General features: G+C 46.2%; 1 protein-coding gene across 1 annotated transcript in view; it reads left to right on the top strand.

Moving 5' to 3' along the window:
* Positions 1 to 14,738, top strand: part of LYSMD2 (LysM domain containing 2) — a 108,032-nt gene extending 93,294 nt beyond the window's left edge. Inside the window, exon 3 of the mRNA XM_063926087.1 lies at positions 14,148 to 14,738. Coding sequence (XP_063782157.1) covers positions 14,148 to 14,193 — 46 coding nt within the window. The 3' untranslated portion in view covers positions 14,194 to 14,738. The remainder of the gene's footprint in view (positions 1 to 14,147) is intronic.
* The last annotated feature ends 6,785 nt before the right edge of the window (positions 14,739 to 21,523 follow it).

The raw sequence follows: 21,523 nt of genomic DNA, 5'->3' as shown, positions 1-21,523 counted from the left end.
AAGAGGATTCTTATGGTGTTTCCTTTCCCTGCACAGGACAGGGTACGGTGGGAATCCTCGCCCAGGGTAGACAAGGCTTTAATGCGCTTGTCCAAGAAGGTGGCGCTACCGTCTCCTGACACGGCAGCCCTCAAGGATCCTGCTGATCGCAGACCGGAAACTACCTTAAAATCTATTTATACGCATACGAGTGCTTTACTCAGACCGGCAATAGCATCGGCATGGGTATGTAGCACAGTTGCAGCTTGGACAGATATCTTGTCAGCTGACTTTGATACCCTAGATGGGGATACCATTTTATTGACGTTAGGTCATATTAAAGACGCAGCCTTATATATGAGAGACGCTCAAAGAGACGTTGGGCTGCTAGGTTCGAGAGCCAACGCCATGGCGATATCTGCTAGGCGTGCCCTGTGGACCCGCCAATGGACGGGTGATGCCGACTCAAAGAAGCATATGAAGGTTTTACCTTACAATGGTGAAGTTTTATTCGGGGAAGGTCTTGCGGACCTGGTTTCAACAGCTACCGCGGGTAAATCTACCTTTTTGCCTTTTGTTTCCCCGCAGCAAAAGAAAACTCCGCAATATCAGATGCAGTCCTTTCGGGCGCATAAGTCCAGAAGAGGTCGGGGCTCATCCTTCCTTGCCAGAGGTAAGGGTAGAGGGAAAAGAACGCCTGCTTCGGCTAGTTCCCGGGAACAGTAGTCCTCCCCGGCTTCTGCTAAATCCACCGCATGACGCTGGGGCTCCACTGAGGGAGTCCGCGCCGGTGGGGGCACGTCTTTGACTCTTCAGACAGGTCTGGGTTCGGTCAGACGTGGATCCTTGGGCGATGGAAATTGTATCCCAAGGCTACAAACTGGAATTCGAAGAGGTGCCCCCTCGCCGATTTTTCAACTTGGCCTTGCCAGCTTCTCCCCCAGAGAGGGCAGTAATGTTAGCTGCGATTCAAAAGCTGTGTCAACAGCAGGTGATTATCAAGGTTCCCCTAGTCCAATAGGGAAAAGGGTACTATTCGACCCTGTTCGTGGTCCCGAAGCCGGATGGCTCGTTCAGACCCATTTTAAATCTAAAATCCCTAAACCTGTACTTGAAAATGTTCAAATTCAAGATGGAATCGCTCCGGGCAGTGATCTCCAGTCTGGAAGGGGGGGGGGGATTTTATGGTGTCACTAGACATAAAGGATGCATACCTTCATGTCCCCATATATCCTCCTCATCAGGAGTACCTGAGATTCGCTGTACAGGACTGTCATTACCAGTTTCAGACGTTGCCGTTTGGGCTTTCCACGGCCCCGAGGATTTTCACCGCGGTGATGGCGGAGATGATGGTGCTCCTGCGCAGGCAGGGAGTCACAATTATCCCGTACTTGGACGATCTCCTGATAAAAGCGAGATCGAGAGAACAATTGCTGAAGAGCATATCGCTCTCCCTGAGAGTGCTACAACAGCACGGTTGGATTCTGCCAAAGTCACAGTTGATTCCAACGACTCGACTATCATTCCTAGGCATGATTCTGGACACGGAACGGAAGAAATTTTCTCCCAATGGAAAAAGCCCAGGACCTCCAGGACTTGGTCAGAGACCTGCTAAAACCAAAAAGAGTGTCTGTTCATCAATGCACTCGAGTTCTGGGGAAAATGGTGGCAGCCTACGAGGCCATCCCTTTCGGCAGGTTTCATGCGAGGACATTTCAGTGGGACCTTCTGGACAAGTGGTCCGGGTCCCATCTACAAATACATCAAATACATACTACAAATACATCAAATACAAATACATACAAGATAAGCCTGTCCCCCAGGGCCAGGGTGTCTGTCCTGTGGTGGCTGCAGCGTGCTCACCTTCTAGAGCAGGGGTGGGGAACCTTTTTTCTACCGAGGGCCATTTGGATATTTATAATATCCTTCGGGGGCCATACAAAAATTCTCAACTTAAAAAATTACCCTGCCCCCCAGTAGGTCTGCCCCTTAGAGGTACTGTGTGTACGCGCCAAAAAAATGGGTGTGGCCAGTTAAAATGGGACGTGATACACATATGCCCCCAATAGTGCGGTGCCAGATCCACAATTGCCCCCACAGTGCCAGGTATACAAATGCCCCCACAGTGCCAGGTATACAAATGCCCCCACAGTGCCAGGTATACAAATGCCCCTCACAGTGCCAGGTATACAGATGCCCCCACAGTGCCAGGTATACAAATGCCCCCCACAGTGCCAGGTATACAGATGCCCCCACAGTGCCAGGTATACAGATGCCCCCACAGTGCCAGGTATGCAGATGCCCCCACAGTGCCAGGTATACAGATGACCCCACAGTGCCAGGTATACAAATGCCCCCCACAGTGCCAGGTATGCAGATGCCCTCCCCCCTCCCCTCCGTGCTGCTTACCGTGAGACAGAGGAGAGCGTGGCTGTCGGGTGGGAGCGGCGGCGCCGTGTAGTACTTCAAACCAGCCGCCGGTTCGAGAGCCAATCAGAGCTCGCGGACCGGCAGCCGCGGCTCCTGATTGGCTGCCGGTCCGCGAGCTCTGATTGGCTCACGGACCGGTGGCTGGTTTGAAGTACTACACGCCGCCGCTCCTACTCGACAGCCGCGCTCTCCTCCGTCTCCCTGTTCTGACAGCTGAGACACGCTGCCGCCGGACTGAGCGGCAGCGTGTCTCACTGACACCAGCTGGTGGGCCGGACCAAACGGCTTCGGCCGGAGGTTCCCCACCCCTGTTCTAGAGGGTCGCAGGTTCGGCTTTCAAGACTGTGTTCTGATGACCACGGACGCGAGCCTCCGAGGATGGGGAGCAGTCACACAAGGAAGAAATTTTCAGGGACTATGGTCAAGCCAAGAGGCTTGTCTACACATCAACGTACTGGAATTGAGGGCCATATACAACGGCCTACGACAAGCGGAGAATCTTCTTTGCGACCTACCGGTTCTGGTTCAATCAGACAACATCACAGCAGTGGCTCATGTAAACCGCCAAGGCGGGACAAGGAGCAGAGTGGCAATGGCGAAATCCACCAGGATTCTTCGCTGGGCGGAAAATCACGTAAGCGCTCTGTCAGCAGTCTTCATTCCAGGAGTGGACAACTGGGAAGCAGACTTCCTCAGCAGGCACGATCTCCATCCAGGAGAGTGGGGACTTCATCAAGAAGTTTTTGCAGAGATAACAAGTCTTTGGGGAATTCCAAGTCCCTGGATGTAGTCAGGGCCTTAAAAATCTGTGTAGCCAGGACGGCTCGGGTTAGGAGAACAGAGGCACTATTTGTCCTGTATGCGGCCAACAAAGTTGGCGTTCCTGCTTCGAAGCAGACTATTGCTCGCTGGATCTGTAACACGATTCAGCAGGCTCATTCTACGGCAGGATTGCCGTTACCAAATTCAGTAAAGGCCCATTCCACTTGGAAGGTGGGCTCTTCTTGGGCAGCTGCCCGAGGCGTCTCGGCTTTACAGCTTTGCCGAGCAGCTACCTGGTCGGGTTCAAACACTTTTGCAAAGTTCTATAAGTTTGATACCCTGGCTGATGAGGACCTTGCGTTTGCTCAATCGATGCTGCAGAGTCGTCCGCACTCTCCCTCCCGGTCTGGAGCTTTGGTATAAACCCCATGGTCCTTTACGGAGTCCCCAGAATCCTCTAGGACGTAAGAGAAAATAAGATTTTAAACCTACCGGTAAATCTTTTTCTTCTAGTCCGTAGAAGATGCTGGGCGCCCGTCCCAGTGCGGACTACTTTCTGCAAGGCTTGTATATAGTTATTGCTTACATAAGGGTTATGTTTCCATTGTATTCAGTCTTTTCCTGATACTGTTTTGTTGCATACTGTTAACTGATTGCGTATATTCCATGTTAAACGGTGTGGATGGTGTGGGCTGGTATGAATCTTGCCCTTGGATTAACAAAATCCTTTCCTCGTACTGTCAGTCTCTTTTGGGCACAGTTCTCTAACTGAGGTCTGGAGGAGGGGCATAGAGGGAGGAGCCAGTACACACCCATTCTAAAGTTCTTTATAGTGCCCATGTCTCCTGCGGAGCCTGTCTATACCCCATGGTCCTTACGGAGTCCCCAGCATCCTCTACGGACTAGGAGAAAAAGATTTACCGGTAGGTTCAAAATCTTATTTCAGACGTTGCCGTTTGGGCTTTCCACGGCCCCGAGGATTTTCACCAAAGTCATTGCAGAAATGATGGTTCTCCTTCGCAAGCAAGGGGTTACAATTATCCCGTACTTGGACGATCTCCTGATAAAGGCGAGGTCCAAGGAATGATTGTTGAGAAATGTGGATTTGTCTTTGTCTGTTCTGCGTCAACACGGTTGGGTGCTAAATTTGCCAAAGTCTCAGTTGATTCCTACCACGCGGCTGCCCTTTCTGGGCATGATTCTAGACACGGAGTTACGGAAAGTGTTTCTTCCAGAAGACAAAGCTCTGGAACTACAGACAATGGTCAGGGAGCTTCTGAGGCCGACAAGTGTGTCGATTCATCGATGTACTCGGGTTCTGTGGAAAATGGTTGCGGCGTACGAAGCCATTCCGTTTGGCAAGTTTCAGGCCCGAGTGTTTCAGTGGGATCTGCTGAGCAAATGGTCCGGGTCTCACCTGCACATGCACCGGAAGAAAAGTCCATCTTCCAGGGCCAGGATTTATCTCCTGTGGTGGCTACAAAGCTCTCACCTCCTAGGAGGGCGCCGGTTCGGAATCCAGGACTGGGTCCTACTGACAACAGATGCAAGTCTCCGAGGCTGGGGCGCAGTCACCCAAGGAAGAAATTTCCAGGGGAAATGGTCGCTCCAGGAATCTTGTCTCCACATAAATGTTCTCGAGTTCAGAGCCATTTACAATGGCCTGCTACAAGCAAAAAGCCTTCTTCAGGGTCGACCTGTCCTGATCCAGTTGGACAACATAACAGGGGTGGCGCATATAAACCGTCAAGGTGGAACAAGAAGCAGGGCAGCTATGGCGGAGGCCACAGGAATCCTTCGCTGGGCGGAACATCACGTGAGTGCTCTGTCAGCAGTTTTCCTTCCGGGAGTGGACAACTGGGAAGCAGACTTCCTCAGCAGACACGATCTCCATCCGGGAGAGTGGGCTCTTCACCAAGAGGTATTTGCAGAAGTGACGAAGCGTTGGGGAATTCCGCTGATCACATGATGGCGTCTCGCCTCAACAAGAAGCTTCCGCTGTATTTTTCCAGGTAAGGGACCCCCAAGCCAGTGCAGTGGACGCCCTAGTGACTCCGTGGGTGTTACAGTCGGTGTATGTGTTCCCTCCGCTCCCTCTCATTCCAAAGGTGCTGGGAATCATTCGACGAGCAAGGGTTCAGGCGATTCTCGTTGTTCCAGATTGGCTAAGAAGGGCCTGGTATCCGGATCTTCAGGAATTACTTGTGGAAGATCCTTGGCCGCTTCCTCTAAGAGAGGACCTGTTATTGCAGGGACCATGCGTGTTTCCAGACTTACCGCGGCTGCGTTTGACGGCATGGAAGTTGAGCGCCAAATCTTAGCTCGAAAAGGTATTCCCGGGGAGGTCATCCCCACTCTCCTTAAGGCTAGGAAGGAGGTTACGGCGAAACATTATCACTGTATTTGGAGGAGGTATGTTTCGTGGTGTGAGACCAAAACTGCTCCTGCGGAGGAATTTCACTTGGGTCGGTTTCTCCAGTTTTTGCAGGCAGGCGTCGATGCAGGCCTGAAATTGGGTTCCATCAAAGTGCAGATTTTGGCTTTATCTATTTTCTTTCAAAAGGAATTGGAAGTCCTTCCAGAGGTTCAGAGTTTTGTGAAGGGAGTGATGCATATCCATCCTCCGTTTGTGCCCCCTGTGGCGCCATGGGATCTTGATGTGGTCTTGCAGTTTCTTATGTCTTCCTGGTTTGAACCTTTGCGTAAGGTTTAGTTAAAGTTTCTCACTTGGAAGGTAGTCATGCTGTTGGCTCTGGCGTCTGCCAGGCGGGTGTCAGAGTTGGCGGCCTTGTCTCACAAGAGTCCGTACTTGATCTTCCATTCGGATAGAGCGGAATTGAGGACTCGTCAACAATTTCTGCCGATGGTGGTTTCTTTGTTTCACATTAACCAACCTATTGTGGTACCTGTAGCTACGGATGCTGTGGCAGTTCCAAAGTCTCTTGATGATGTGAGTGCTTTGAAAATGTACGTCGCCAGAACGGCTGTTGCCAGGAAAACAGAGGCGCTGTTTGTCCTGTATGCTTCCAACAAGATTGGTCATCCTGCTTCTAAGCAGACTATTGCACGCTGGATTTGTAGTACGATTCAGGAAGCTCATTCTTCGGCTGGGCTACCGGTGCCGAAGTCCGTAAAGGCCCATTCTACCAGGAATGTGGGCTCATCGTGGGCGGCTGCCCGAGGGGTCTCTGCACTTCAGCTTTGCCGAGCAGCTACGCGGTCGGGTTCAAACACCTTTGCTAAGTTTTACAAGTTTGATACTCTGGCTGATGAGGACCTCATGTTTGCTCAATCGGTGCTGCAGAGGCGTACGCACTCTCCCGCCCGTTCTGGAGCTTTGGTATAGACCCCATGGTCCTTTTGGAGTCCCCAGCATCCTCTAGGACAGTGATTTTCAAGATTTTTTTACTGGCGGCACACCGAACAATATTTTAAAATTCCCAAGGCACACCATCAGTTCCCCACAGGAAAAAAAAACTAAAAACACATATTGGCCCTCACAGTAAAAAAAAAAAAATCCGCACATACATTGTTCTACACAGAAAAAACAATCACATTGCTCCCCACATAAATCCTATTGCTCCCCACAGGAGAAATAAAACAACAAATATTAACCCCTTCCAGTCAGCTGTCCTCCTTCCTGTCCCTCAGTGGCGGGTGCTGTTCATAGTGGAGTGCTGCGAATACTGAACAGCGGGCGGTCGGGCAGGTGTGGATGTGTGTGGGCAAGGAAAGCTGTGGATGCAGGCAGGAACTGGATGATGTGTATGCAGGCGGGTGGGTTGGCTGGGTGGTGAGACGCTGCGGCCGTGACCTATGATATCACACCACAGTGTCTTCAAGGCATAGGTCACGGCCGGAGCACGATTGATCCTCTAAGAAGAGTCCGGGCCAACAGTTAACTCTGAAGGTGCAGGAAGCTGCTCTGGCTCCGCGGCACACCTTGCAACTGGTCGCGGCACACTAGTGTGCCACGGCACACTTGGTTGAAAAAGCCTGCTCTAGGACGTAAGAGAAAATAGGATTTTAGTACCTACCGGTAAATCCTTTTCCCTAGTCCGTAGAGGATGCTGGGCGCCCATCCCAGTGCGGACTGTTACTTGCAGTGTATTCTTGCTGGTTAAATTCGTTTACACACGGGTTGTGTATTTGTTGTTTTCAGCTTGTTGCTGTTGTTAATTCATACTGTTATCTGGTTTACTGTTACTCCGGTTGTACGGTATGTTTGTGGTGTGGGCTGGTATGTTTCTCGCCCTTCGTTTAAACAAAAATCCTTTCCATCGAAATGTCCGTCTCTCCTGGGCACAGTTCCTATAACTGAGGTCTGGAGGAGGGGAATAGAGGGAGGAGCCAGTTCACACCCAGTCAAAGTATTTTCAGTGTGCCTAAGCTCCTGCGGATCCAGTCTATACCCCATGGTCCTTTTGGAGTCCCCAGCATCCTCTACGGACTAGGAGAAAAGGATTTGCCGGTAGGTACTAAAATCCTATTTTCTAAAAACTAGAAGTATAATTAGTGTGGGTACTGCATAAGTAATTACTGATGTAAGAATGTGACCAAGCCCAAATAGTGCCAAATTGTGCTCCGTAGCAAAGGCATGTAGGCATGCCATCTAGGTTTTAATGACCGGCACCTTCATTATCAGTGCACATTTCTTACTTGTGGGTACAGTTTTCATCTAGTGGATCAAAGCAAGTTTACATACGTCCTCTCAGACTATTTTCATAGCCTGGCTCCAACAGTGGAAACCAACCATTTTTACTGAATGTTTACATGTCCCTGCCTCTGGCTTTTAGGATTTATAGATGCCTTGACTCCGCAGTAAGACCGTGGCAGATGCACAGGCTTATTTAATAAGTCATCAGAAAAGCTAAATGCAAAACTTTTCAACTCTATTCTTGGCAGCAAGCACAACTTGGGTACAACATGTTTGGAAGGAACTTGTTTGCGGAGTATCCACAGCACTTACTGTATTTCCAGTTAGCTGCTTTAGCTTGGCATATTCCCTATGCTGTTATCAGTACTTCATTTGAATTGGCTATAATGTTATGGACTGGCGGAGATCTCATCTCCTATACGTTTTATGAAACCTAACCTATTTGCAACCAGTCCTGTGCTGAAAAGAAGGGATGAGCATTGATCCCTGAACCTTTTATAAAGGTTGATTGTCATGCCTAATACATCGTGTTTGTGAAGACATGATGTATTAATAGAATCAATACAAAACATAATGATACTGCAGTAGTGATACACCTATCTGTTCCCCAGGGTCCTCCACTCCACTCAGCATACATCTGCTTCTACAAAAAATAAATAAAATAAATAACTGCTCATGCCCAATCTGACCGAACTCATCATCCGTGCAAGTGACAATATCGATTGTGGAGAAGATCATTATTATTTTCTGATATAAAATGTAGAGCTGGCATTCCAGTATTGATCCCAAATATGGGACCTCTGATTGGCCATCCCTACTGAAAAGTGGAAGGCATCTTAACGACTCCCTATGGCATAAAGGGACTGGTATTTTAACAAGATTTAATAACTGCATAATGTACAAGTGTATTATAGCAAACGACTAAGAAACACATACACACTTTTCAAATAAAGTTTTATATTTAATAAAATACTGGCCAATGCATTTTCCTGCAAAGGTGTTTATGTATAGGGAGCATAGTGCCACGGGAAGATGTTTGAAATAGGGAGAGTGTTGCCTCTGTGTTATTATTTTATAAAGAACGGTGTCAGTGTGTGCAGTACCTTTACCGCCAACAACACATGCTATTTTGTATTTTTAGCTCTTGTATGGAAAATATGAGTATTATAGTTTATAATGGTTGTTGTTGTTCTGAACGTTTATTGCAGTTTTCAGAATTATTTTCCTGAATTAATTTTTTAAGCAATAATCCGGTCTGTTAAGCTTTCGGACTACCAGGCTGGACATGGTGAGTAATTGAAGTCTGTGAAGGTCCTGGGAAATAAACACCGTATGAGCCATGTGCAAATGTCAGAGTTTCAAAGCTGTAATTTTTAATGCAGTTGGTATTGCAGGATCAGACTTGCTTGATAACATTTACCAGTGTTTCATTTGCTAATATTTGTTTTAGATCTTTCTCTCTATATGCCTTTGGGGCATATATTTCACAGTGGTGTAAGTACTGTAAGCTTTAACTCTGCAGCAGAAGCCAAGCACATCCTCCTCTGCACCTGCCTATTAGGACATGGTTCCGCCTTCTCCTGTCACACAGACTGACCCCTTTTAGCTGCAAGTCTGGCCACTCTACTAATGCTGTAATTATTAGACGCTCAATACTATTTTAGTGTGACAACACATTATTACGCAGAAATATTACATACAGTAATGTATGCATATATTGTACAGTATACTCATGAGAGTAATCTCATACTTTTGTTACATGTTATCATTTGTAATTGCAAAAAGCTGTGTACGCAGATTGAGGCATAGTATGCACTTATATAAATTTCAAAAAAACTTTTTTTCTTTAATTTAGGCTTGCTATAACATTTTAGCTCACTCTTCTGAAATAGCGCCGTCTTGGGAAGTACATGGAGTTTTTATTCATGCTCCAAAATACCTATAGCTGTTCTAGGTGTGTTAGTTGGGAGGAAACCAAAATTACATGATTTTTCTTTTGTACGTTAGGTATCTAATTTCAAATAAAATTATATATTAATAATATACACTTTTCCCCTTAAGAAATTAAATTCATGTATCCAAATAGTAACATAAGTATAGAATGTTTATTAGATTTGTTAGAGGCCATTTTATTTAACTATACACTTTTATTAGTTAACCTTTAATTGGCATGGAGAAGAGTACAGCTGTGTGCACATATAGGGGGTTATTCAGTACAGCTTGCAGGTTCTGCTAAAAAGCAGAACCTGCAATCCTTTCTTTCGCATGCTGGAGGCCGCCCAGCATGCAGAATGGCCTGCTCAACGGCTGTGGCCGCCATTTAATAGTGGTCGCAGCAACCGTGGACGTGTCGTCCACAGTTGCTGCGACCACTATTAAATGGCGGCCACAGCCGTGTCGTGCAGATGCGTATGGCAGGTGGTCAGCTGCCATTTCTCACATCGGAGTGGCTGCGTGTGACATCACGCAGCTGCCCCGAAAATGCTGCTGGCCCGCACAGGTTTTCCCCGCGCTGCCCCTGCAACGCTCAGTCAACACCCACCCCGCGAACGCCTCTGCCTGTCAATCAAGCATTGCACACCAATCGCATTCGACAGGCGCGCCAGATGGTGCCTGCATGTGCACAGTGGCGCTGCAGACGGGGTTATACACGACCTGAATAACCCCCATAAACCGGTTACAGCACTTAGAGACCATTTACATTGGAGCAGCAGCTGCATTGTAATCTGTGAATGTTTCTATTTACATAATTGGAGCTATGTCAATTCTGTGTCTAGTACTACAGCTGTTTATTGCTGTATTTCTGGAAAGCCTCAAATGACAAATGCATATAGTACAGCACCTGTAGCAAAGTATGAGGCAGAGTTTTCAGGCCACATATAATGAAGTAAATGTTTTTAGATGTGCATCTAATACACATACAGAGTATTTGTAGGTTCAAATTCAATCTTTATTTCAGTGCCAGATGATCTGCTGTCCTCAGAACTGAATCTTGTTCTCATTTGTCATCACCACAGAAACATTGCTGTTTTTTTTCCAATAACAACCAGATCATTTGAAGAGTATAGTATTTCTCAGTATAGCTGGTGCTGGAGAATTTAATTTTTTTAGCACAGAACAGGCTCCTCACCCCTTGCCCTGGCCAGTCAGTTTTTAGTGCCCTGAGGTGCAGTGCACGTTTTACCTCCACAGCTCTGCAGTTTTACTTAACCTTTATTTCACTTATTTTCTTCTTCTCTCTCTCTCTGTATGTATGTATGTATATGTATATATATATATATATATATATATATATATATATATATATATATATATATATTCTCTATATATATCATTTATTTAAAAAAAATAATTGAAGTCCGGCATCTGAGCTGCCATCTAACAGTACTCACACCGCCTACCCGTTGCAATTACCCGGGGCTGAGCGATGTCAACACAGGCACAACCTGATTGTCAGGGATCAGGCATTGCGGGAAGTCATCAATTACATACAGCAGTGTCCTCTCTCAGGATGGGTGTCACCAGTGGGAGGAGGGGCTGGTTAGGGCCTGGTTCTCTTTTTCCCTCACTAGATCACCAAGGACATTAGCCTAATGTGACGACAGTGATTGGGTCTTGTGTTGGTTGCCCAAGGTGAGGGGGGCCTTCTTTGCATTCTCCCCTCCACGCTCTGTTGGCGCGCTCCCTGCTTTGGCATACTGTAAAGAGTCTTACCCACTTTACGGCCATCTTGGAAACTTGTGGTGTGCTTCTCACAGCCTGCCTGCGGAGAGTACCTGGTCTCTCCTCCTGCTATACCTCGCTCTGGGCCAGGTTTATAGCCACCTTACCTCACATTTTAGGTTTTGGTATTGTTGTAGGCAGTGTTTATACTTATATTTCTCTTCACTTTGTTCTCTTTCTGTCTGGTGTGATTGGACTGTTCATACTCCATACAGCTTTACACAGCAATTTTCTTTATGGTCATTGTTTGTGTATACAGTATTTTTAGATATTCTCCAAGCTCACTACTGGTTTTCCTGGGTTGTGTTCGGGTTTGTGTTATATCAGATTTCCTGACCCACACATGTGAATGTGTTTGTGTGTCAGGTCTCTCCTCCTCTTCCCTCCTCTACCGCCTGGCCTTTGCGCACGGTATAAGGGAGGAGGAGATTGAGCTGCCCTAGAAGTTAACTTCTTAGTGCCCAGACCCCACCACTGCCAGCTACACCCCATGGTCTTTCTAGTGTCCCCCATGGCATCAGAGAAATAGATTTAGCAGGTAAGAACCAAAATCTTGTTACTTAGTATGTCCATTTCTGTTACATATTTGATAAGGTTGAAAAAATGCTAGGAACTTCATGTATTTGGCCTGAATCAGTCACTACCATAATGCCCTCTGTTAATTACAGAGACCTTTTTTTTTTGGGGGGGGGGGGGAAGCCTTTGGCATATTTATATTCCGTTAGTGAATCATCCATCACCACGTCATATGGTAAGGTTCGCTGCCCTTACAGTAACTAACCATTTCTTATGTCCATGCTGGAAGTCGTCTTTCCATTCCCTACTGATGACCCCTCGTGTGCTCCTTCTTAGGAATAGTGCATTAAATATTCTGTAATCACCTAGAATATTTGTAGAATTGTAGGAGTTAAACCACTACTAAGGAACATATATATTTTTCACCCAAAGTATATTAACCAGTTTTTCTAATTTTTATCATTTTAATCCTTGTATCACTTGATTAACAATTTGTGCTATGATTACCTTTCTTAGGAATGATGTGTAGCCGGGCGGGTGATGGGACCCTGCATCGGCAAGTGCGTGTGCACTTGCACAATGCAAGGGGTAACAGACTATTCGGCAGCATGGCATCGTTGGCAATATCTTCTGTTTCACCCTGCAGTTCGGCCGACCAGAAAATAACACTGATGACTGCTGGAGCACACAAATTGGGCATCACACACATAATGATCCAGCCAGTATGTCATTCTGATTTGCCCGGAAACGACATATCGGGCTGAGATTGTTCTAGTGTGTACCTGGCCTTAGCATTAGCTGCTCTGGACTCATCCTTATATTTTTAGATACGTTTACACAAGCAATTTATTTGTCACCATGCGATATCCCAGTGTAGTAGTCAGGTTTGCATCTACTAACCAGCATTGTAAGCTGCTATTCTATTTTCTGTCAACTCCTATTACCAAGTGATTTTCCAACCCAGTTTTCCCCAGTTGAATTTAAATAAAAGTGCAACCAGAAGAGTCATTACCATTTACAATTACTGCTTGTTCAAAATGAGGGGTGAAAACCTCATACTACACATTGTATTATCAATTTTGCTGATAATAATTTTTATATTATACCCTTAATTGATCATCAAATATGAATTAATTTAAATGTATGAATAAACCATGGCTAGTCGGTGCACATGAAGGGGAAATTGCTGCTCAACCTAAAGGTACTTTTAGCATACCTCCCAACTGTCCCGATTCCGCTATTCGGACACTGTCCCGCTGTCTCTCCCGCGGTTAGGGGGGCTGTTTGGGAAGGTTTTGATCACCCGCTGCCCTGCTCTGCAAAGCAGCTGGTGATCACTGAATACATGCTGTGCGCATGGCATGTATTTAGTGCTAGGAGAGGAGCAGGGGGCTGCCCAGCTGCTCGGGAAGTGCTGGGCACGCCCCCAAAAGGCTGGAAAATAATCCGTCTGGTGAGGCCACGCCCACTCGTATGAGTCCACACCGTTCATGACAGAGGCCACGCCCCCTTTTCGGGCTAAAGTTGGGAGCTATGCTTTTAGGGTTTAGGAGGGTCTGTACCCCTCCCTTGTGATTAATTATTTTTTTCCTTTACCAGTCTGGCTTCTGTTCATTATTTTCAGTCTCCTTCCAATGTAATGTAATTCTCCATCGCCACACATTCTACACTCTAATTAATTTTCTCCCCCACATCTACCTCCTGTAATTCATTTGAACATTTTCCCCACTGCCAAGCTGCAGGTGCAGGAAGGTAGGTCACTGGTATTGCACACTTCTCCTTCACCTGCAGCTTGAATAAAAGGCAAAAGGGGAAGGAATAAATAAATTGCAGAGGAGATGTGAGCCGCCACGGTCGGCATACAGGCCTGGAATGGGAATTTATATTTCTTCCTTTGTCCAGACATTCCTGGGAAACAGTGATTACATTGCAGATCAAAGCAATGCCGACCTGCCACCGGTATAAGTCAATACATTATTTTGTTATTGATTGTGATTTTGGATTGCTTATTTCTTGTGTCCCCCTCGCCAGTCTCCTTTTCCTTTTTATAATAAATGTTTTTTGATTCATTTAATTTTAGGCAAGAAGAGGAGAACTCCTATGCAACTTCCTCCTATCAGCATTGAAGGATAATGATAAGATTGCTCTGTGACCTATAATAAAATGGAAGCAATTTGAAAACCCAGCAAACAGAAGATCTAAGAGACTTCCTATTCGTTCAACAAACTCATAGCTGATATTTTATTACTATAATTGCACTGAAATTTAAATTCTGTTTTATTTACAACTGTTTAGTGTCCTTATTATTTTACATTCACAAGCAAATGCCAGCCTTTAAATCATATACATGGCATTTTTTGTTTCATTACAGACATATCTTGTAGTAGATTATCTGCAAGATTCATCCTAGTGTGTCTTGAGTTGCTGTATTTAAAAAAGAAATAAAAAAGGGACAAGTGAATCCTTAAGACTGTTTCTGCCATGTGACTGCTGAGCAGGCAGTGTTTAATTTGTTATATGCTGTGAATGTTTGTTTATCGCTCATTTTAATTGCTGTTCATTTAATGACTTCATTATTTTTATTTTATTGTTACTTTTAAGTGTGCTGAGAGGATACTGTTACATTAGTGTGTGTGTATATATGCTCACTTGATTAAAAATCCTAAATTTACTTTGTCTCATTTTTATTTTTTTAATTATTTTGATTACTCATCAAATACAGGTTTAGGCCTACTAATAAAATACACATTTTTTTGAGACCTATGTTCTTCCATATTTAAACAAATTAAAACACTAAAATATTTTGGAAAGATATTTAATAAAATGCAGTACTTCACATACTTTCAATAGAAATTTTTATTGTTGATATTTTAAGAAATTAGTTCTATCTTTTTGATAAGGACGTTTTTTAATATACAACATTCCATGAGAGTCAGTTCTGATTAGTGTTCTCATTTAAGTCAAATTACATATTTTCTTGTGACGTTGTTGCATGTGAATTGAAAGGTACTAGTAACAGGGCTACACCTAAAGCGTTTTATTAAACTACACTTGGATGGAATAGGAATTACTGCGCACATCCTGATACTGTTGTAAAGCCATTTGTGGGCAATGGAGTTTGACTCTTGAGTCACACCAAATAACTCCAGAATGTAATTAGCCAGCCATACAGAGAAGACTATAGTTTCCTTAGCTTAAAAGAATGCCCAGATAATTTATACCCTAACACATTTAGGCCCAGATTTATCATGCCTTGGAGAGTGATAAATTGCACAGTGATAAAGTACTAACTAATCTGCTCCTAACTCATTTTTCAAACACGGACTGTAGCCTGGTAGGTAGGAGCTGATTGGATGATAATCTATCACCGTGCAATGTATCACTCTTCAAGGCTTGATAAATATGGGCCTTAATGCAGGACAAAATGCCATCCAAAATGTATTTTATTTCCTTTACTTACAACTATCACACCTTCTGCTCATATCACATATATTTCACCAAGTAGTCAAGGCCCCCTGGGGATGGTGCTGTGAATAATGTGGGTGGGGCATCAATTGGTGTGTAAACCAGTTAAAAAAAAAAAAAAAAAAGTCAACGTTTGGGCTGTGGGTGTGTTTATTGTAACATGTCTGTGTATCATATACAGATGTGTCCTATGGCTTTGGAATGTATCATGGCCTGCATAGCGTATAGTAGCGGGGCGCGTGTGTATGCTCACTCCTGCTACTCATAAAGTTGTTGGGGGAGCCAGCAGGGCTAGCGATCAGCAATGCTCCCGCTACATATAGCTACATACTTTAGGAAGCCCCCTGGAGGTAAGGCAGAGGTAGTCCGGCGGAAGTAGTTCTGATGGGGAAGGTGAAGGTAGTGATACGCCGCGAAGCATACACATCACAGCAGCTCCGGGTTACGTTGCCTCCTGTAGCAACAATATATAATGACACCAGTAAATTATATGATACCCTAGCCTTACTTCAGCCACCTTTTAGTATAATACATAAATACCCTGATGATGTGGTTCCTCATTTTATTTCCCCTAGACCACAGGTTCTCAAACTTGGTCCTCAAGACCCCACACGGTGCATGTTTTGTAGGTCTCCTCACAGAATCACAAGTGAAATAATTAGCTCCACCTGCGAACCTTTTAAAATGTGTCAGTGAGTAATTAATACACCTGTGCACTTGCTGGGTTACCTGCAAAACATTCACTGTGTGGGGTCCTGAGGACCGAGTTTGAGAACCACTGGTCTAGACCATGCATTCCCAACCGCGGCCCTCAAGGCACACCAACAGTGCAGGTTTTAGTGATATCCCGGCTTCAGCACAGATGGTTAAATCAAAATAACTGAGGTACTAATTAAGTCACCTGTGTTCAAGCCTGGATATCACTAAAACCAGGACTGTTAGTGTGCCTTGAGGACCGAGGTTGGGAAACACTGCCCTAGACTGTAATATAACCTCAAATAAAAGAGAAAAGAAGAAAAAATAAGCAGGGAAATGACCCAATGGTGTAAGATTGTATAAGTCTATTGTGGAGTCTTTAATGAAACAGAGTGAATAACATTTGACAGATCAACCTTACACACACAAATCCACCTCCCTCTCGCACACATACCCCAGCCACCTACCTCTCGCGCATACAGTATATACCGAGCCCTGCCCCAGCTACCTCCCTCTCACTTAAATCTTCTCCTGTCCCAGCCAACTCCCTCTTACACATATAGATACCATAGACCAGCCTCAGCCACCAAAGAAATAAATACCCTAATGGCAGCTCCACCTTTGACACACACTATCCACCTCCCTCTCACACATGTACATATATTCCAAACACCTCCCTATCATACCCAGGCCTGTCCCAGCCACCTCCCTCTCACATATACCCCAGCCACCTCCCTCTCACACATATAGATGCTGTAGCCCTTCTTCAACGCTGCAATTTTGTTGAGGACATTTCTAGACAGATATCCTTGTTTGTAGCTGCAGAGGTGGGCGCCCTTTCAGTCTGTGCCTGGTTTTGCAGTCCTGATGGTAGCCCTGCCTGGCATGTCCAGGAGGCTAGACTACCATCCTGGATCCCACTGACTTGTGAATAGGGTGTGTCATGGATGACCTGAATTGTTTTATCAAACTTTGCAGTGCCAGGATGTCATTCCTGTCAGTGCTCAGTGGCAGGTGGCGTTTGGTAATGTCACTACAACAGTTTCCATGAGCCGTAGTTTCTACGAGGCAGGCTTCTTAACTGTGAGTTTTCCATGCATGTTGTCTATTTAAACTGATATCATGCGTAACACTGCTCATCCAAGGCTACAAGGTGCACCTCTACAGCAGTGTCATCATTAACTGATGGCAGCCAGTGGATCCCCTGGACAGGCCCCAAATGATCGAGAAGACATAGGTAACTGATACTATATTACAGACATTGGGTACAATTCAGTTTAAATTTAGCACAAATACGATCATTTACTGGACATGCGGGGGGGATGCCCAGCACAAGGCTAGTCTGTCCCGCATGTCAGCCCCACCTGCACAGGTGCAAAAGCATCGCTCAGCGGCAATGCTTTTGCACCTGGTGAGTAGCTCCCTGCCAGTGCCGCTACCCGCCGTGTCCTAGGGGTTGCGTGTGACGTCACACAGCTGCTGTGGCTCCCCTTCCCCCCCCCCTCATGGTCCGTACACGCCTGCATTGTGCTGACAGCGCCCTGCCAATGGCTTTCTAACACCTTTGGTACGCCCCCTCCCACCCCATGACCACATCTGCCTGTCAATCAGAGCTTGGTGTTCCTGGTCACTGACATGGAGGTGGTTAGAAAGGCATGCTAAAAAGTGTTGTTCAGTGGGGCGTGTTGGAGTGTCGCAGGCGTGACAATGACATTGGCTGCATTCACAGTTGCAGGCATAAGAGACGATGGTCAAGTGGAGAAAATGCCTCTGGTAAAAGGATGGTGTAAGTTTTAATGGCGGCGTGTAAGAACGCTGCAATTGGTTTACAACATGAATGGAAGCTAAAAGTGGGTGTCCATTCACACTGCACAATAGAATCGGGTCCATAATCATTTTAGTCTCAGACAGTTGCTAATTGTAGAAAGTGCTATCCTTGACTCCGTTACAGCAACAGTTAAGGTGCATACACCATAACTACGTAAACAATATAACTCATTTCTGCAGTGGGTACATTGGTTTCCACAGGGAAACATCGGGGTGTAGAGATGGATCTTGATCCAGGCGCCAACAGGCTAAGGCTTTTGACTGTCGCAGGATGCATTGGGGCCTCCTCTATAACCCCTCTTCCAGGCACTGTGAGCTCAGTTTCGAGTTGGTGCCCTGCAGAGCAGGTTACTTAACAGGGGGGCTCCACTGGGCAGCCCTAAAAAAGCTTTTGCTTGAAGACTTCAAGGGCCGCAGCACTTACATGTCAGGGTGACATTCTGTGCTGCGGCTTTGTCACCTCCCCAGCGGCGTCGCATACTCCCGCTGGCTCAGTTCCTGGGTACTTGCAGCGGGGATGCTCCAGCATTTGGCACACTGTCGCAGCGCTCTCCTGGTTCTCGTGGCTGCTACGAAGGGAGGAGGTAAGAGGTGGGACCCACCATTAAATCGCATTCCGATCGCAGTCTAGGGAGAGGGACTGCGACGCTGTTGTGGACACTATCACCGAGCAGGTACTCCACTATATCCACCAGGGCACAGGAGTACAGGTCGAGTGTACTACTGCTCACTTTTATAAGACTCCATAGTACCAGGTGGTGAGGACCAGCATAGGGGAGATGGCGCTTGCCCTGTAGCCCCGGCCCAGGGTGCCATTTGCTGCTAGTATTCCCGTCCTGAAGCTGCCTCACACTCTCCCTCACTCCCTGACTGAGACGCTGGGCGCAATCTTCTAAGCATAGCTGTGACTGGTCTCCGGGACTGCAGGGCAAGGTCTCCTTTGTAAATCCGCCTGTACATGAGCGCTGTGATTTTACAAACACTTAAGTATTCTACATGTCAATATAAAGACAGTGTTAGTTAAGAACAAGTGTACCTGTGCCAGAATATATTGTACGAGTATTCTGATATATACATCCGGTCTGAGGCCGCGCTTTGTTATATACATATACTAGTCCAGTGCAGTTTTATTGTCTTACTAAAATAATTATCTGCATTGTCACTGTGTGTGCCTGTATCTGCTGTGTGGATTTCACTTTCAGTGTATCCCAGCTTTGTCTATCACTGTATTCTGTACCTTAAAGGACTAGGGCCCTCATTCCGAGTTGTGCGCTCGCAAGCTGCTTTTAGCAGCTTTGCACACGCTAAGCCGCCGCCTACTGGGAGTGAATCTTAGCTTATCAAAATTGCGAACGAAAGATTAGCAAAATTGCGAATAGACACTTCTTAGCAGTTTCTGAGTAGCTCCACACTTACTCGGCAACTGCGATCAGTTCAGTCAGTTTCGTTCCTGGTTTGACGTCACAAACACACCCAGCGTTCGGCCAGACACTCCTCCGTTTCTCCAGCCACTCCCGCGTTTTCCCCAGAAACTGTAGCGTTTTTTCGCACACTCCCATAAAACGGCCTGTTTCCGCCCAGAAACACCCACTTCCTGTCAATCACACACCGATCACCAGAACAAAGAAAAAACCTTGTAATGCCGTGAGTAAAATACCTAACTGCATAGCAAATTTACTTGGCGCAGTCGCACTGCGGGCACATAATACCGGATTTATTTGCATGTGTTGTGTACTGGCGACTCAGTCGCATAATACCGGACCTATTTGCTGGTGTTGTGTACTGTGTACTTCACAGGTATTGTACTCTGGCTGTATCGTACTAATATGCTCTGTGGTTGCATAACTGAAAATGTCTAACACAAAGGGCAGGAAATCCGAGGACGCTCCTGCATCATGCAGTGCATGCGCTAAGGCTTTGCCTGAGGGGGAAGTTTTGTATGATGGTCTGTGTACTATGTGCCATACATCTCCCAGTCAGGCCGCAGCTCCTGTAATCAATCAGGAGCCGCCTTTGGCGGCATTCTCAACTATGTTAAATACGCTTGTGACACGCCTTACGCCCCCTATGGGACCTCCTGTGCCATTGCAGTCACATCTTGTCCCTATGGTATATCCACCTTGGGTGGATAATTTGTCTACCCAGTTGCAGCAATTAAATCAATCTTTGGTTAGACATAAGACTGCCCCAAGCCACTCTTGTGTCACAGGGTCATCTAAACTGGCTACTTCCTCCTCACAATCCACTAATCTCTCAGAAGATTCTTCTGAAGAGGACGGGGAGCACACTGTCCCGTCAGACACTGACACAGCTGCTTCTGACAAGGAATCTACAACTCAGGTTGATATCCCTGACCTAGTGATTGCTATTAAGTCGATCCTGCAAATATCAGATGATAATGATGAGGATTCCACTACGGTGTCTAAGTTTAAACGTCAGAAGATAACTAAAACATTATTACCGCATTCTGACCATTTAGTGGCCATACAGTACAACAAGAACCCTGGACTACTCCAGGGAAGAAATTCTCCCTGTCTAAATGGATGGTAGCTCGCTATCCTCTCCCTACAGAGTTGTGTAACAAGTGGGAAAATTCACCATCGGGGGATTCCCATGTCACCCATCTGGTGGTGTCATCTACTCTGCCTGTCACCTTTCTGAAGGAAACTTGCAGGTGCTGTATATAGACCCACTATAGCAGCCTCCTGGGCAGCAAAATGAATTGAAGCATGGGTTTTGATTAAATTTAGCACTGGTACAGTGCTGCGTGAATATATGCATATTTCTGTACATTTGAAATAATTCTAAAGGAATACATGAAGGGAATAACACATTAGCTTGTTTTTAAATCTTTATTCACATTTTGTTCTATTTCTCTATCGTCCTAAGTGGATGCTGGGGTTCCTGAAAGGACCATGGGGAATAGCGGCTCCGCAGGAGACAGGGCACAAAAAAGTAAAGCTTTACTAGGTCAGGTGGTGTGCACTGGCTCCTCCCCCTATGACCCTCCTCCAGACTCCAGTTAGATTTTGTGCCCGAACGAGAAGGGTGCAATCTAGGTGGCTCTCCTAAAGAGCTGCTTAGAGAAAGTTTAGTTTAGGTTTTTTTCTTTACAGTGAGTCCTGCTGGCAACAGGATCACTGCAACGTGGGACTTAGGGGGAAAGTAGTAAACTCACCTGCATGCAGAGTGGATTTGCTGCTTGGCTACTGGACACCATTAGCTCCAGAGGGATCGAACACAGGCCCAGCCGTGGAGTCCGGTCCCGGAGCCGCGCCGCCGACCCCCTTGCAGATGCTGAAGCGTGAAGAGGTCCGGAAACCGGCGGCTGAAGACTCCTCAGTCTTCATAAGGTAGCGCACAGCACTGCAGCTGTGCGCCATTTTCCTCTCAGCACACTTCACTGGGCAGTCACTGAGGGTGCAGAGCGCTGGGGGGGGGCGCTCTGAGAGGCAAATATAAACCTTA

Source organism: Pseudophryne corroboree, chromosome 6 (genome assembly GCF_028390025.1).
Source record: "Pseudophryne corroboree isolate aPseCor3 chromosome 6, aPseCor3.hap2, whole genome shotgun sequence".
In the NCBI taxonomy this organism is placed as follows: Eukaryota; Metazoa; Chordata; class Amphibia; order Anura; family Myobatrachidae; genus Pseudophryne; species Pseudophryne corroboree.
This window is presented reverse-complemented; position numbering and strand designations above follow the sequence as displayed.